The sequence below is a fragment of the Prionailurus viverrinus genome, chromosome C1, assembly GCF_022837055.1.
Source record: "Prionailurus viverrinus isolate Anna chromosome C1, UM_Priviv_1.0, whole genome shotgun sequence".
NCBI classification, from domain to species: domain Eukaryota; kingdom Metazoa; phylum Chordata; class Mammalia; order Carnivora; family Felidae; genus Prionailurus; species Prionailurus viverrinus.
The window spans coordinates 173,864,528-173,882,688 of record NC_062568.1 but is presented as its reverse complement, the minus strand read 5'-3'; the positions used below and the strand labels follow the sequence as shown (position 1 = coordinate 173,882,688).

General features: G+C 34.8%; 1 protein-coding gene across 3 annotated transcripts in view; it reads right to left on the bottom strand.

Annotated features, from left to right (window-relative positions):
- FAF1 (Fas associated factor 1) overlaps window positions 1-18,161 on the bottom strand; it is a 535,448-nt gene that overhangs the window by 347,859 nt on the left and 169,428 nt on the right. For all 3 annotated transcript variants that reach the window (XM_047869343.1, XM_047869344.1, XM_047869345.1), the window contains one exon: window positions 9,191-9,396. In XM_047869343.1, coding sequence (XP_047725299.1) covers window positions 9,191-9,396 — 206 coding nt within the window. The remainder of the gene's footprint in view (window positions 1-9,190; window positions 9,397-18,161) is intronic.

Sequence of the window (18,161 nt, the reverse complement as noted above, 5' to 3'; positions counted from 1 at the left end):
GCCCAGCAAAAGTAAATTTTCTGGGAGCACTGATTCAACAAACTTTATTGAACAAATACCTGTATGTTAGGTTAAATCCTGTACTAATCTGCTATACATAAAACAAGACAATAATTCCCACCCTCAAGATCACACCATTTCACACTAGATAGTATTTTACAGAAGAAACAATGCTTTAAAATAATTCTTTAAATTTATTCAAAATAAGAAAACCCAGAAAGATTTTGTAACAAAACAAAACTGTAGAAACAAATAAATAAATAACACACTAAAGAATATTAACAAACTGATACAATTACCACTAGGTGTCACTCTGATATAAAGTTGTCAGCTGCCTTTAGGCTTGCTTTTATACATTGTTGAGTCTCCCTGGTAATAACCTGGAAAACTGCATCTTATTTACCATTTCTTTGCATTTTAACATTTATGCATACACAGAAAATTAGGATTTATACAATTCCTTAATAACAGTAAGTTGGTCCATATTTTTAAGTTTTCCTGTGGTATTTTAATATACATACAAATACATACATATGCTCATATATTGAGCCATTTATTTTCTCAACAGACTACTCTGTGCTAACCATTGTGCTTGGAGAATTTAGAGAAGAATAAGACCTAGTCTCTGAATAGTTTGAGAAGTTAATAGTCACAAGGGAAACTTGAAAAGAATAAGATATTTTAAAATCCATTTTGCAAGTATATATATTTTATGGTATCATACAAGATGAATCAACTACTATGTCCACGCAAATTAGGAAAGGCTTCATAAAGAAGAGATATTTACATGGAATATTAAAAGATGAGTATGAGTTTCCTAGAAAAACTAAAACAAGGAAGGGCAAATCAAACAGAATATAGGAACTAAGAAACCACTGAAAGATGTATAAGAAGATTTATATTCTAGAAAAATCATTATAGGGCAACTATGTAAAATATAGACTAGAGGAATAAAGGTAACAGAGATGATAAAAATAAAGGAAGGATTCAAGTGATATCACTGTAAAACTAATACAACTTAATCAGTCAAATGCAGTGAAAGAAGAAAAAAATCTTCCATCAAGTTCCAAACATCCCTGCATACAACTTCCACAGTGATGCACATCAACAAACTTAATGAACACAGAGAAGATGTGTGACATGATTCTTTGACTGGCATGCAATTCATAATAAAAGAATAACCATAATCCAAAACAAATTTAAAAAACTGGAATAGTTAGAAGAAGCAGGAGGTGTGTTGCACAATAACAATATGTGATATATAATTTATTGAGTCATATTTTATTTACAATATATTTGTAACTATCTTAATTGTATTTCTGTTTAAACAGAATGATTATTTGACTGTTTCCACTCTACCATACTTGGTCACAAGTCCGTTTTTAAAAGTGAATTATAAAGCCAACAGTTTTAACAAATGTGATCTCTGGAAATTCTACCATATGTTTTTGTAATAAAACTTTAACACAGTTTCATAGATTATTCTCCAAATTAAGATAGAATTAAAGTGTAACATTAACATATCCAGACAAGATCCAGACAAGCCAGCATTTCTGATCACCATCTTTGAAATAAGTAGGGATATCACTCCCAGTGAGAGAACCAATGAAAAGGGTGGTTCAAGTGATCAAAATATCCTTTTACTTCCAACATATACCAAATATTCCATCAACCAAGAAAAATCAGGTCATTTTCAAATGAGAGTGTTAACTACTCAGTCACATGCTACATAATAGCAGTTAAAATTTATTTAATAAAGGACTTCTTTACAGTTTTTTTAACAGATAAAACACAGATAATTTTAAGTAAAAGTGTGATACGATACTGAGTTCTTTCCCCTATAATAAATACATTCATCACTAAACTAAGAAAGTAAAAGCCTAGTAAAGACCCTACATAAGGAGTTTCCTACTAATACACCATGGATACCTTACCAATATTACTGAAAATCTATAGGAACAATAAGGAGGGTCAATTCTGACAAATTTCTATTGTAAAAATAAATAAAACTATTTTGCAAATATCAATAAATGGGCCTTTGGCATTTTAAAACTACAAATTCATTTTAAATATCAAAAACCTAGAAACTTACTTAAAAAAAAAAAAAAAAGAACCAAACAGACACCTGGGTAGCTCAGTAATTGAACATCCGACTCTTAGTTTCAGTTCAGGTCATGATCTCACAGTCGTGAGATCAAGTCCCATGTCAGATTCTCTTTCTTCCTCTCTCTCTGTCCCACTCCCTGCTCGTGCATGCATATGTGCACAAACTCTCTCAAAATAAATAAATAAGCTTTTTTAAAAACATATTTTGGAGCTGAAGAATATAATAACTGAGTTGAAAAAGTCATTAAAAGGGCACAATAGACTTGATCAACCAGAAAAAAAAAATATGTGAACTTGAAGACAAGTCATTTGAAGAGAAACAAGAAAAATGAAAAGAGAAAGAATGAAAAAAGCCTAGACAACTTATGGGAAACCATTAAAGGAGCAACACAGGCATTTATGGGAGTTGTAGAAAATAAGACAAAGGGTCAGAAGGCTTATTTGAAGAAATAATGGCTGAACAATTCCCAAATCTGGGGAAGGAAACAGACTTGCAGATTCACGAAGCACAAAGGATCCAAAAAATAATAAATCCTAAAAAGTTCATACCAAAAAACATTAAAATCAAATTGTCAAATTAAAGGACAAAAAGGAATCTGAAGGCAGCAAGTGAAAAAAGCTCATCACATAAAGGGAGCTGCCCCCAGTATCAGCAGATTTCTCAACTGAAACTTTGCAGGACAGAAGGGAAGAGAATAATATATTAAAAGTGTTGAAAGAAAAAAACTGCCAAAAAAGAATACTGTATTTCCAGTAAAACTGTTCCTCATATATTAAAGAGAAATAATGACTTTTCCCAGCTAAAAGCTGAGAAAGTTCAACAGTAGACCTGCCTTATAAGAAATGCTAAAGAGAGTACTCCAGTTGTAACAAAAGTATACCAGATAGCAACACAGGAGTATAAAGCTCACTGTTAATGGTAAATATATAGACACTACAAAACAGTCTACACAAGTACAGAATATTGTAATAATGGTGATTAATAACTTATTCTGGTATAGAAGTTAAAAGAAAAAGTATACAAAATATAACTATAAAATGTTAATGGTACTTAACATGTAAAGATATAATTTGTGACATCGATAACAAAGGGAGGGAATAAAGAGTAGGTTTATGTATGACTTAAATTACCAGGTTAAAATAGATTATCAAAAATAGAAGATGTCTTATGTAAGCTCCATGATAACTACAAAGAAAACAACTACAGAAGATGCAAAGAAAACAGCTACAGAAGATACACAAAAGAAAATGGGGACAGGATCAAAGCATGATACTACAAAAAAAAAAAAAAATCGGGGCGCCTGGGTGGCCCAGTCGGTTAAGCGTCCGACTTCGGCTCAGGTCATGATCTCGCGGTCTGTGAGTTCGAGCCCCGCATCGGGCTCTGTGCTGACAGCTCAGAGCCTGGAGCCTGTTTCAGATTCTGTGTCTCCCTCTCTCTCTCTCGTCCTCCCCCGTTCATGCTCTGTCTCTCTCTGTCTCAAAAATAAATAAACGTTAAAAAAAAATCAACAAACAAAAAGGAAGACAGCAAGAGACAGAAAGACAGAACAAAAGCTACAAGACAGAAAGGATATAATCAACAAAATGGCAACAGTTAAGGCCTCCCTTGTCAGTAATTAGTTTAAATGTAAACAACCAAAAGACATAGGCTAGTTGGATTAAAAAAACAAAATTCAACTACATGGTATCTATAAGAGACTCACTTGAGATTCATGGACACAGAGAATGAGCGTGAAAGGATGGAAAAAAATTCTATGCAAATGGTAACCAAAAAAGAGTATTGTGACCACACTTACATCAGACTAAATAGACTTTAAGTCAAAAACTGCCACAAGAGAGATAAGATATAATGAGATATAATGATAAAAGAGTCAATTCACATACAGTAAGATGTAACAATTATACACATATGCTCTCAACATCAAAGCACCCGATATATACGAAACAAACAATGACAGAGCTGAGGGGAGAAATACACAACCACAATAATAGTAGGGGATTTCAATAATGGATACAATTTCTACACACAAAGTCAATAAGGAAACACAGGGCTTCAACACTAGACCAAATGGACCTAACAGATGTATACAAAACATTACACTGAACAGCAGCAAAATTCCAAGCACACGTGGAGCATTCTTCAGGGTAGGTGACATGTCAGGTTATAAATGAATCTTAATAAATGTAAGAAGAAAGAAGCAGAAGGAAAACTGCTATTGATTTTTAGTTTCATTATACTGTGATAGGAAAACATTCTCGGTACGATTTCAATCTTCTTATATCTGTTAAGACTTGTTTGTGACCTAACAGCATACCTATCCTGGAAAATTCACAGATGTATAGAAATAACTTAGGCCTGAACAACCAAAAGAGCAAAGAAAAAAATCGTAAGAGAAATTAGAAAATATCTTGAGACAAATGAAAACAAAAACACGACATACCAAAACTTTAGGGATGCAGGAAATGCCTACATTAAAAAAGAACAAAGATCTAATACACAACTTAATTTTACACCTCAAGTAACTATAAAAACAGAAACAAGCTAAGCCCAAAGTTAGAAGAAGGGAGGAAATAATAAAGATTAGAGCAAAAATGAAAAGAAAATAGAAAAACAATTTTAAAAAATCAGCAAAAGTAAGAGTTGAGGCTTGAAAAGATCAAGAAAAAAATGGACAAACTTTTACCCTAAACTAAGAAAAAAAAAGAAAGACTCAAGTAAAACCAGAAAGGAAAAAGTAGACATTACATCTGATGCTGCAGAGATAAATAGAGACTACTATAAATAATTATATGCCAACAAATGGGATAGCCTAGTAAAATGGGTAAATTCATAGAAACATATAAACTACAAAGACTGAATCACAAAGAAATAGAAAATCCAAACAAATCTATAACTAGTAAAGAGTAATCAGTAATTTAAAAAATCAGTAACTAGTAAAGAGTAATCAAAAAAAAAAAATCAAAATCAGGGCACCTGGGTGGTTCAGTCAGTTAAGTGTCCTACTTCAGCTCAGGTCATGATCCACAGCTTGGGGGTTCAAGCTCCACGTTGGACTCTGTGCTGACAGCTCAGAGTCTGGAGCCTGCTTCAGATTCTGTGTCTCCGTCTCTCTCTGCCCCTCCCCTAATTTCTCTCTCTCTCTCTCTCTCTCTCTCTCCCTCCCTCCCTCTCTCCCTCCCTCCCTACCTCTCTCCCTATTTTTGCCCCTCTCCTGCTTGCTCTCTCTCTCTCAAAAATAAACATTAAAAGAAAAAAAATTAATCAAAATCAGTAATCAAAAACCAACAAAGAAAAATTCAGCACCAGATGGTTTCATTGGAGAATTCTACCAAACATCTGAAGAAAAATTAACCTCACTCTTTTCAAACTCATCCCAAAAATTAAGGCAGAGAGAACGCTTCTGAATTCATTTTATGAAGCCAACATTACCCTGATGCCAAAGCCAAACAAAGACACTACAAAAACAAGAACAAAAACTATTACCCAATATCCCTGATGAATATAGATGCAAAAATCCTCTACAAAATATTAGAAAACCAAATTCAACAGCACATTAGAAAGATCATACATCATAACCAAATGAAATTTATGCATGTGATACAAGGATGGTTCGACATATGGAAATCAATGTGATATATACCATATTAATGAAATGAAGAGAAAAATATTACACAATCATCTTAAAATATGCAGAAAAAGCATTTGACAAAATTCTCCAACATTTCATGATAAAAATACTCAAACTAGAAACAGAAGAAAATTATTGCAACATAATAAAGGCCATATATGAAATATCCACAGCTAATATCATACTGAATGGTGAAAACTAAAAACTTTTCCTTTAAAGATCATGAACAATTCAAGAATGCCTACTGTTGCTACTTCTATACCACACAGTATCTGAAGTCCTAGCCAGAATGATTAGACAATAAAAAGAAATAAAATGGATCCAAATCAGAAAGCAAGAAATAGAATTATCTATGTTTCCAGATGATATTATATGTAGAACACCCTAAAGATCCTATTAAAAAAAAAAAACCTGCTAGACCTAATAAACAAATTTGGCAATGTTGCAGGAATACAAAATTTACATACAAAAACTAGTTATATTTCATACACTAACAACAAATAATCTAATACGGAAAGTAATAAAACTATCTCATTTACAGTAGCATCAAAAAGAATAACATACACAGGAATAAATTTAGCCAAAGAGACAAAAGACTTGCACAATGAAAACTACAAAACAATGCTAAAAGAAAGTAAAGACGAAACAAATGAAAAGACATCACATGTTCATGGATTGAAAGACTTATTAATATTGTTAAAATAACCATACTACTCATAGCAACCTACAGATTCAATGTGATCCCTAACAAAATCCCAATGGCATTTTTGCAGACATTTTTGCAGAAAACAATGTTAAAATTCATATGGAACCACAAAGGACCCTATGTAGACAAAACAATCTTGAGAAAGAAGAATAAAGCTGGGGGCCTTATATTTCCTGACTTCAAAACATTTTACAAAGTAATCAAGACAGTATGGTACTGGCCTAGAGAAAAACATATTGACCAATGGAACAGGTAGCAACCCCAGAAATTAATCTATACATATATGTCAAATGATTTGACAAGAGTGCCAAGTCTACACAATCGGGAAAAGATAGCCTCTTTAACAAACAGTGTAGGGAAAACAGGATATCCATGTGTGAAAGAGTGAAATTGGACCTTTATCTTATTCCATGCACAAAAACGAACTCAAAATGGGGAGGTAGGCAGGCATGGGCTAGTGGGTAAGGAGTATTAAGGAGGGCACACGTTGTGTTGAGCATTCGCTATTATATGTAAATGATGAACCACTAAATTCTACTCCTGAAACCAATATTACACTAGATGTTAACTAACTAGAATTTAAATAAAATTTTGAAAAAAAAAAAAAACATAGACTTAAACATAAGATCTGAAACTATAAGACTCCTAGAAGAAAATATAAAGCAAAAGCTTCATTAACATTGGTCTTGGCAATGATTTCATGGATATAACACAGAAGCATAGACAACAAAAGTAAAAATAGACAAGTGGGACTAGATTAAACAAAAAACTGTGCAGCAAAGGAAACAATGAGTATAAATATAAAGGCAACCTACAAAATTGGAGAAAATATTTCTAAAGCATATATCTAATAAGGGGTTAATATTCAAAATATATAAAGAAATCCTACAATCCAACAGCAAAAAAGTAATAACCTGATTTAAAGATGGGCAAAGGCCTTGAATAGGTATTTCTCCAAAGAAAACATACAAATTACCAACAGGTATATGAGAAGATGTTCAACATCACTAATCACCATGGAAATCCAAACCCAAACCACAATGAGATATCACTTCATACCTGCTAAGATGGCCATTATACAACAAAAACAAAGCAGAAAATAGCAAGTGTTGGCAAGGATATGGAGAAATTGGAACCCTTGTTCATTATGGGAGTGTAAAATGGTGTGGCCATTATGAAAAAAGTAACAATGGTGGAGCCATTATGATAAAAGTATGAACATTCCTCAGAAAATTAAAAATAGAACCACACATGATCCAGCAATCCCACTTTTGGGTATTTACCCAAAAGAATTAAAAGCAAAATCTTGAGAGATATTTACAATCTCTTGTATCATTATTCACAATATTCAAGAGGTGAAAACAACCTAAATGTCCACAGATGGGCAAATGGATAAAGAAAATGTGGAATATACATACAATGGAATATTCTTCATCATTAAAAAAAGAAGAAAATCCTGTAATTTGCTACAATCTAGACGAAACTTGAGGATATCATACTAAGTGAAATGAGCCAGACACAGAAAGACAAATACTGTATGATTCCACTTCTAGAATAGATTTAAAGTATTCAAAGTAATCTAAGCAGAAAGTTGAATGATGGTTGCCAGGGGCTGGTAGAAGGGGAAAATGGGGGGTTGCTAGTCAATGGATACAAAGTTTCAATTATACAAGATGAAAAAGTTCTGCTTTCTCAAGATATGCTGTACAACAATGTACATATAGTTAACAAAACTATATTGTACATTTAAAAATTTAAGAGGATAGATATATTATGCACTTTCCTTTACCACAATTTGGGAGCAGGGGAAGGAATCTACAGGAGAATACTGGGGGCATGGGAATGAGTATGGGAAGAAATAGATGGACTAGGAAAGAAATCTGGGCAGAAGAAGGTATGTGTACAAAGGATCTAATAACCTATTCAAGGAACTGAAACAAGTCCATAAGAACTTAGGCATGGTGAGCAAGGACAAAAGTGGTAACAGATGAAAACTAGAAATGGAACAGGGGCCTGATCAAGCAGAGACTTAACAGGCCATGGTAAAAAGACTTTAATTTTATCCTAAACCAATGGGAAGTCTCTAAATGGCTTTAAGTAAGGGAATAACAATCTGATTAGTGTTTGAGAATGATCAATCTTTTAACAGTTTAGCTTTTTCTCTGTAGTGTACTTCAATTAATAAAATTAAATACAATTAGGAAAGATCTCCCTAAAAAAGAACAAAGGCAAAATTTCAGAAATATTTGGAATTTAGATTTTAGGCAAAACTACAGTAGTGGGTCAAATAATCTGAATCAAACATGAATTCAACACAGTTTCTCTGTAGAAATTTGGCAAAATCTGTCCAACAATGGCACACATACACTTTAAGTTTCCTTTGAAAAGCTGGCAGGGAGAAGGGTATTATGTCTTATTTCTGATTTCTCATTAACCATAACATGAAAAATGAATGGATTTCAGCTATATAGTCCAATACACAATATACTTAAAGTTCGATTTGCATCTGCCCTAAAAGAACATCTTACACTATTTCATATAAGTGGAACAAAAAAATTATTCTCAAACTTGCCTCAATATCAACACAGTGTTTTAAAAATGCAGCATAATTATCTGTATGGAAAATATCAGTTTCAATTTGCTCTCTCTCCCTTCTTATTGTCAGTCAACTCAAAAGAAAAGGATATAAATGAAATATTTACCTAAGAAATTATTTATGAAGTCTTTATGTTAGGAAAAACCTTACCAACAGTACAGCTGTCTTCAAGTACCACATCAACATTTCTGTCTCTGTACTCAACCCTGAAGTCCAGCATCCGAGGTTGCCTTTCTACAATTTGCCTAGATGGCATTACAGGTCGAAATGCTGAAGAAGAAGAGGGAGCAGGAGCTGAAGCTGGGTGACTTGTTGGATCAAATGCAGGTCCTGGTATGGTCTCACCTCCATAGTCACTGAAATATTGACATAAAAAGGATTATCATCAACCAAATCATTACAAATTACCACTAAGGATCCATTTCCATTCCTGGCTAGTGTTGATCTTCCTATCTTATGTTGTACTTCCTCCATAAAATCTTTCCTAGTGACTGAAGGCCACATTATTCTCCCTCCCATCCTTGACTTTCTATGTCTATTAACAGTATCATACATATCATTTAGCATTTAATCAGGTTTTTGCCTCGTTGTTAATAATGTTAGTAAAACATTATTTTAGTTTCTATGAATTAAGAACAGTGTCTTCATTCACTTTCATTTACTCACCGAAGCACATTATTTAATTCATTAACTCTACTTTCCACAAAACTATTTCATAACTTTACCATCCTTAAACTTCCATTCTCCCTATCACACTCCTCAGTCTTTTTAAACTTTTTTTTAAGTTTATTTATTTATTTTGAGAGAGAGACAGCACAAGTTGGGAAGGCAGTGACAGAGAAGGAGAAAGAGAAACCCAGGCAGGCTCTGTGCTGCCAGAGCAGAGCCCGACCCAGGGTTCAAACTCACAAAACCATGAGATCAGGACCTAAGCCAAAACCAAGAGACAGACATTTAATGAACTGAGGCACCCAGGTGCCCTGCACTCCTCAATCTTAAAAGATGATTTTTTTCCTACTGTGCAGAGAAAATGGATGCATGCCATCAAGAGGAAATTCCTTTACCTTTCTGATATCAAATCCACAAACTACCCATCATATGTACTCTTTTTTTTCTATAAAACAGAGGAGACATCGTTCTATCTATACAAAATCTAAAACCATCTTCTAATAGCTTTGTATTATGGATTATGCTTTTCCTTTCTAGTATCTTCAACATCTCCTCTTCTGGATTCTTCTCAATAACATTTAAACACGTTCAAGTCTTAAAAATAAAATCTTTGCCCACTTAATAGTTATCTCATTTGTAAAATGGGAAAATTAATTATATTTGCAGGGATTAAATCAGGTAAACATATGAAAAGCTTAGCACAATGCCTGGTGTCTAGTAAGATCTCAAACCTCAAACTCCATATATCCAAAGTTTAACTCTTTAATGTCTCCCCAAGCCTGATCCTCCTTCCATTATTCCTCACATTAGCCACCCAACCAGAAACTCCTGGCATTATCCTTGACACCATCTTAAGTCATAAGTCATCCACCTTTCCCCTCTGAAGCTGACACCCTGGGGCAAGTCACAAGCACCTCATGTATGGTTTGATGCAAAAGCCTAATGTCTATGTACCCCTTGCTCCCTTGCATGTCATTCCAGATCACTACTAAAATGAAATTAAAGACAGAAATGTCTTAATATCATTTTTCTTCGATACTCCCCTCTGGTCTTTATACAGAGCTAAAGAGGCATATAAGTCCCTGTATGATCCATATCCTATCTACCTTCCCATCCTTAGCTTGCTATGCTATCTCCATCTCTCTATGCTAATAGCCACAACAGCCTTTCATTTCTTCCATCTTACCCTGATCCTTCCCATTTCATGGGGGAACACACACTATTCCTTCTAAGAATATTCTTCCCATCTCATCCCTATATTCCATCTTTCTTCTAGTTAATTATATTCATACATATCTCAGATTGAACATTTTTCAACTCAGAGCATGTTTCACTACCTTAGACTGGTTCTAATTCCTCACCACCAACAATTATAATTGGTATTAATCATTTGACATTTAAGACCCCTGTAGAATAGAAGTTCCACAAGGGCAAAGTTCCCATTTGTGTTTTTAATGGCCATATTTTCTGCCTAGAGCTCAAGAATTCACAGAGAAGGTACTTAAATATTTAACAAATAAGTAAAGAAATAATTATTAAATGATTTGGTTTTTCTCTCACTTAATTTATCATATATAGCCACTTTTTCCCCCATTGCTGGGAGGAATAGGAAAGAAGGGAATATAAGGAATGCTTCCATTGATACATTATTGTATATATGTTCCACCACTAAAACTACAAGCTCACAAGCTCTATTCTAAAACATCTTTTTTCTCACCCTAAATTTGAGGAAAAACAATGGACTGGCAACCTGAACAGGACCAAGAATGACTAAAAACACACAAATAAGCAGTATTCATTCAAGTCAGGAAAAAAAAATTACATTTACTTCACACTATTGCTTTGATTAGTGTTAACCAAATTTATATTACAAAATTGATTTAGTGAGTTGTGTGATCAGTCTTTTAAAGAACAGGATAGGAAACAAATTATCAGCATGTGGCACTTAATAGTTAGAACCAAGTATTGGTTCCTAAACTTTTTGATTCTGATACATATTTGCATATGTGTGTTTTGGATTCCAAGCATTCCTCATTGTAGGTCCTGGCCAAAAAAGTGTGAAAATGACTAGCTTAGATCTCAGAGTTAAGATACTCTAGTAATCACTGATGCAAATACAAAACCCAAAACTCCCAGCTGTTAAGCTCAAGGAAAGTAATCTTAGAAGGAAGACATGGAAAAGAAAATGACCAAAGCAGGAAAGACTATAACTGTTGGAATTCAAATTGAGCTCCTAAATATCTATGAACAGAATGTTGTGTAAGGTTACTTAGTATCTCTAAATTTTGTCACAACTTCTCAGAACCTCGGAAAAATAGCTGAAGTTAATAGGCTGGTCACTTACTGTTTGCTTAACTCCAAATTCATTCTTCTTTTAAATATTTTTTTTAATGTTTATTTTTGACAGAGAAAGAGAGTGCGAGCAGGGGAGGGACAGAGACAGAGGGAGACAAAGAATTCAAAGCAGGCTCCACGCTGTCAGTGCAAAGCCCAACATGGGGCTCAAACCCACAAACCATGAGATCACTATCTGAGCTGAAACCAAGAGGTGGGAAGCTGATTGAGCTACCCAGGCACCCCCAAATTCATTCTTCTATAGTCTATACTGTGATGCTGGTGCTAGCATTCTCCAAAATTCTATTTATTTTGGCATATGTTTCCCTAATAGATTCTGCATATAGGGGATACTAGCTAGGGATTATTTGTGAGGAGAGAAGGAAAGACTTCCTTCTTCCTGTTTGCATATATTTCTATCAGTACCATCCTGTAGCTTTCAGTCTCCTGCTTTTTTCAGCATTCATATAACCAGTTTCTTGACATCTCCTCAGATACCAGTAGCAGCTAAACAGTATGCATTCCACAGTGGCCTAATCCTCACTCGGATCCAAGGGGCTCCTCTGAGCTTCAAAGTTCTGTTAATCCCTTTGACCTAGACCTAAGAGTGCTGACTTCCTGAAGCAGTTATTATATCAAAGTTTTTTCAGTTTACTTTTTTACTCTTCCACACCTGTGTAACCAATCCTACATTAAATTCCCTTTGTTGAAATAATGGAGGCATCACAGGAAACAAAATTCAGGAATTGGCTTGATTATGTCCTTGACCTTCAATACACTGCTGAGCTCCTTGCCAATGGAAAATGAGATGCTAGTGATCCAAGTCATGCACTGGCATAATGATTAATTACATTATCACTTACAGTTCATTATGATCACATGCCTATTAAAACAAGTGCCTAAGGGGACCAAATGGCTATTGCACTTGGCCATTATGATAGTAACGACAATAAAGACTAGGAGCTGGCTGCTTCTGAATCTAATGGAAAGCTTAACAGAAGAAAATGACACACTTAGGGTTATTAACTTTCAGTTCAAGCCATGAGAAGAAAGCTATAGAAATTCTGAAGTAGCACTTTCTTATTTCCTATAACCACAGGTATGATTCTGCTGAGAATCACACACAAAATTTAATTTTGCAGCTTGCATAATTATAGTGAAAGTTGAATATATATACTTCCTAAATCTCTTCTGTGAAAATTACAGCACAGTTTTCAAAGGAGTGGGATCCTAAAATATGGAATGGGGATACCCAAATGGGTTCAGATGAAGGTTACAATCTTGAATCCATGGTGTCCTTCTGAACCTCTTTTGTAAGCACAGACATGACTAAAGTTAGCCTCCTCTTATTGAAAACTAGTAATGATCTTACTTGAGACCATTGCCTTGAAAAGGGATGCCTATTCTCAAAACCTACCCCCACCATTCCTTCTTGCCTCTAAAATCAAATTGAGGTAGGCTCCAAGAAAGTAAGTACAATGTTTTAGCTGAGCGAGGGCTTAAATCCAAAAATAATCATAAAATTTTGATAAATTATATCAGTAAAAACCTAGGGAACAGGCAAGGAAATCAATTTGAAGCGAATTTGACCAAAAGAGTTTGGGTAGGGCCAAATATAACATGTTTGCTTAAGCAGCTCTAAGTACCTCTAATAGTTTGCTTGTTGACTGAAACTTAAGTCCCAAAGGAGTCTACATTTAATAAGGATGAAATGCCCAAACTTTCCTGGCAAAATGTAGAAGAAATTCAGATGCTTAGAAAAATAAAGCTTAAGTGGATTACCATGTACAGTCTGAACATACATATATCTTCCTAGTACATCACCCATGAGGTCCCAGAGGACGAGGACATTGCACTAAAGCATTCAGAAATACATTTATTTGTAAAAGTGTCTGCCTTCTTTAAAAAAAACTGTAGAGGCTGTCTTCTGTGGATTGGGAATGACATGGGGAGATGAAACCACTGAATAAGCCTCCCTAATGGGCATGATGAGATGCCAGAGTGTTGAGGTCAAATGGCAGAATTTAGTAAGAAGAAGGTGGGAACAATTATGTTAACAGACATCAGAGATAAAATGCAGCAATCAGAAGATTTCAACCTCCAGAGATCTTTAGAAGTATTTAACTGAACATGATTATATCTAAGGAACAAAATTAAAAGTCAGCCAACTAAAATATTACTTGATCTAAAAACATGAGAAACCCTAGACCTGGTAGCCTAAAACCTGAGGTCCATAACCACAAAGGAGAGTCATAGTCACTCTCAGTTTCCAAACACAAGTTGTTTCACAAAGCCCCTGATCCCCACAAAGACAATGCAACAGGACCACACATATATATTGTAAATTTTCCTCTAAGACTTCACCTAAGAGACCTGCAGCCTTCAACTAGAGTGCCTGTGTACCAATAAAAGGAAAATATCTAAATCTTTAGGGGATTACTAGATGCTAACTCTAAACTGATACTAATTCCTAGGGATATAAAAGTGGAAGATTATGATGGTAAATCAAGTTTTGGCCCAAGTCCACTCATACTATATTCAAACAATCTGTCAACCTATCATGGAATTTCTTCTCCAGATTCTGAATGTATAATTGAAAGAGACACCTTCAGTAACTGGCAGACATCCCATATTGGCTTCCTGATCCATGGAGTTAGGGTTACTACATAGGAAGGGATAACAGGAGGAAACTGATCTTTTTCTCTATATTAATTTGCAATTACCAAGACAAGCATTTTATTTTTACCCAGAAGGGTAAACAATATATCTTCACTGCCTTTTATAAAAGATTATGTAAACTCTCTCTAGTATAATAATCTAGTCTAGAGAGATCTTGATCACCAAGCATTCCACAAAACAACATTACGTTGATAACAATGTGAACTGATCCTGAAGAACAGTAGTAGCAAGCACTGAGATGCTTTGTCTTATCAAATTAGAAGATACATGCCTCAAAAATGAAGGATCTCACCAACTTGGTGAAGTTTCTGGGGTTCAGTGGCCATAAACAAGTCAGGGTAAAAGGCAGTTGCTGTATCTTGCACTTCCCATCAATAATAAGAGATAACTAAGTTAACAGAGGAAGGAAAGATTTAGACTGGGAAAAGAAAAGATGGTTGTGTATACATGCTCACACCAACCAAAAACAAACTGCTGAAGCACAACAGCCTCCAAACAAAGATACCCCAAAAAGATAGCAGTGAAAGAAAAGCCTCCCAGTGGGGAGAACTTGATATTGTACCACAGGTTGACCTTTTCATTTAGAAAGAGAGATTGCCTGAGGTACAAATCTATACTGAATCACAAGCAATAGCTTATAGGTTGGCCAGCTGATCAGGACTTGGAAAGAATAAAACAAAATTAGGTGACAAGGAAGTCTGGGCGGAATTTATGAAAATGGATCTTTTAGAATGGACAGAATGTGAATATATGTTTTAGGGGAATGTTGCCTATAGGCTATCCGCTGGGGAAAAAAGGCTCTCAGTGTGGCATAAGATAACAATGTTCTATTGTTGTGAGTCAGCTTTTTCCCTTACTACCCTAGGACTGTTCAATGCATTAATGTATAATGTAGTCATGCCAAAAGGAGGGAGGTTAGAGTACAATATCAACTTCCCCTTACCAAGTCTGAATCTGGCTACGGAAACTACTGAGTGTCTAAACTGCTACTGACAGAGACTAATACTGAGCCCCAATATGGCATCATTCCTTAGGGATCTGGTAATGGATCATTTCTATCATGGAGGAGGAAACAATCTGTTCTCACTTAAAAAGACACTTTTCTGGATATGAAATTGACTTCCCTGATGTAATGATTCTGCCAGTAGCAACATTCATGTATTGAGGAAATGCTTATTGATCTATGGCTTCCCCTTGTTCTAAACAAGGAACTCATTTCACAGCAAAAGAGGTATAGTGCTGGTATCAATCATATATCCTGTTACCCTGAAGCACCTAGCTTGTCAAAACAGTGGAATGTCCTGCTGAAGACAGTTATGGCACAGGTTGGGAGACAACATACTCAAAGCTTGAGGCTCCACATTAAAGGATGTGGTGTATGCTTTATATCAGTGACCAAAACTATGATGTTTCTCATACTACCAGAAAACATGGGTATGAGAATTAAGCAGTGGTAGTGGTTCCTTTTATTATGCCTAACAACTTAACAGAATTTTTGTTTCCTGCTACTTTAGGCTCTGGTGGTTCAGAGATCACAGTTCCCAAAAAATGTAATGTTTCCACAATACTTTCGCAGAATTAGAACCTGAGAATGCCACTTGGCAGTTCTGTACTCCTCAGACAATTGAATCAACTAGCAAACGAAGGGATACTAAGTGAGGTGAAAGGTCCTGATTACCAAACAGGATTGCTGCTCTACAATGGACTATTTTCTGGTCTTCTCTAGGTTCCCTCAATGAGTTAAATAGACAAAGAAACATACAATATATCTGCCTCGGTCAAAAAATAAATATGAGTTGATAAACACCATCCTTAGTCATTGAGGAAAATTACACTACTGGTTCATAAAATTTTTAGGAAACAGGGGCGCCTGGGTGGCTCAGTTGGTTAAGCATCCGACTTCAGCTCAGGTTATGATCTTGCAGTCTGTGAGTATGAGCCCCATGTCCACCTCTGTGTTGACAGCTCAGAGCCTGAGGCCTGCTTCAGATTCTGTTTCTCCCTCTCTCTCTGCCCCTCCCCTGGTCATCCTCTGTCTCCCTCTCTCTCAAAAATAAATAAACATTAAAAAAAACTTTTTTTTAATTTTTAGAAGACATAGCATGTGCTGTCTACTAACATGAGTAATTCATTAGCTCTTCCTTCTAACAATAACTGCCTGCAAAAATAATGTTTAAAAAGGTTCTGGACAATATGCTAAATAAATATTATACCAAGATGTAGTAAATAAACATGCACACATTTGATGTTTTATGATTAAATTGTTTACATTTATGACAGCATAAGTTACACAGTTTATAAACATATGGTATTAGTAGTATATTGTCTAGTAAAATAAGCCTTGGAGGATGAGGCAGAAGACTTGCTTATATTCCTGACTCTATCAACATCATGCTATATCATCTGGGCCAAGTCATTTCATGCCTTATCCTACCTATAAAATGAGGGATAGTAACATCTTTGCTTTGCTTACAACTAAAATAGTCGTAATTGCCTTTGCTTGCTTACAACTAAAATAGTAACTGTAAAAACAAAGCTGTGGGATAAAGACCTTACACACGTGTATAAATTCCAACTTTTTTACCCAAAGGAAAAAATCTTAAAACAAAGGTGTGACATTGCCTAGTTTACTGAGTAAATTTACCTGAGTAAATTTATGTCAACTCTCTACCCTTCAGTTTCCTCATCTATGAAATATGAACACTTACCTCTTGAGGATTATAATAAGTATTAAATGATGAAATATATGTCAATTACCTGACACAGTGCCTTAAGCATTAGGAAAATGTTAATTTCTTTGCTTTGAACTTTATGGGTACATTAAAAACCATATTCCCACTTTTGAATTCATACAAATATCTGATTTCAAGAAAAGCTATAAAGCACAGGGATTGGGCTGTTCTCCTTCCAAAAGTAATTCATATTAAAAAAATATTTTTGGTAGCTCTTTCCTCTGTTGAGGTATGAACTGACAAGTTAAGAGTCAGCTGTATTCACAGACTATATTCAATTTTACTACAAAAGTCAAATAAACAAAAATCCTTTTAACTACCTACATATACCATTCTTACTACTGTGTCTTCCACTTTCAGTGTTAAGTAAATGAGAAACTAACATTTTCTTTTCCTTTGGTCAATAGATCTACAAAAGGAATTTTCAGTTATGTCAAGTCCACACTGATTTCAAAGCTGAAGAAAAAGGTTAGGAAGGGAAAGAGTTGAAGACTATTACTAGATACAACTGATTTTCTTCTGTGCACATAAGTCATTGCTTTAACAAGCAAACAAAATAAACAAAACCCACTCTGATAAAAGTTAAACCTCAAATATTACAGTAACCTCATTAGAAGTCAATTTAGTGCTGTATCTCTACTTATATTAAGCAAAAACTATCATCTTTGACAGGAGAGGTGGAATGTTTCCAGGAATGAAGGCATTTC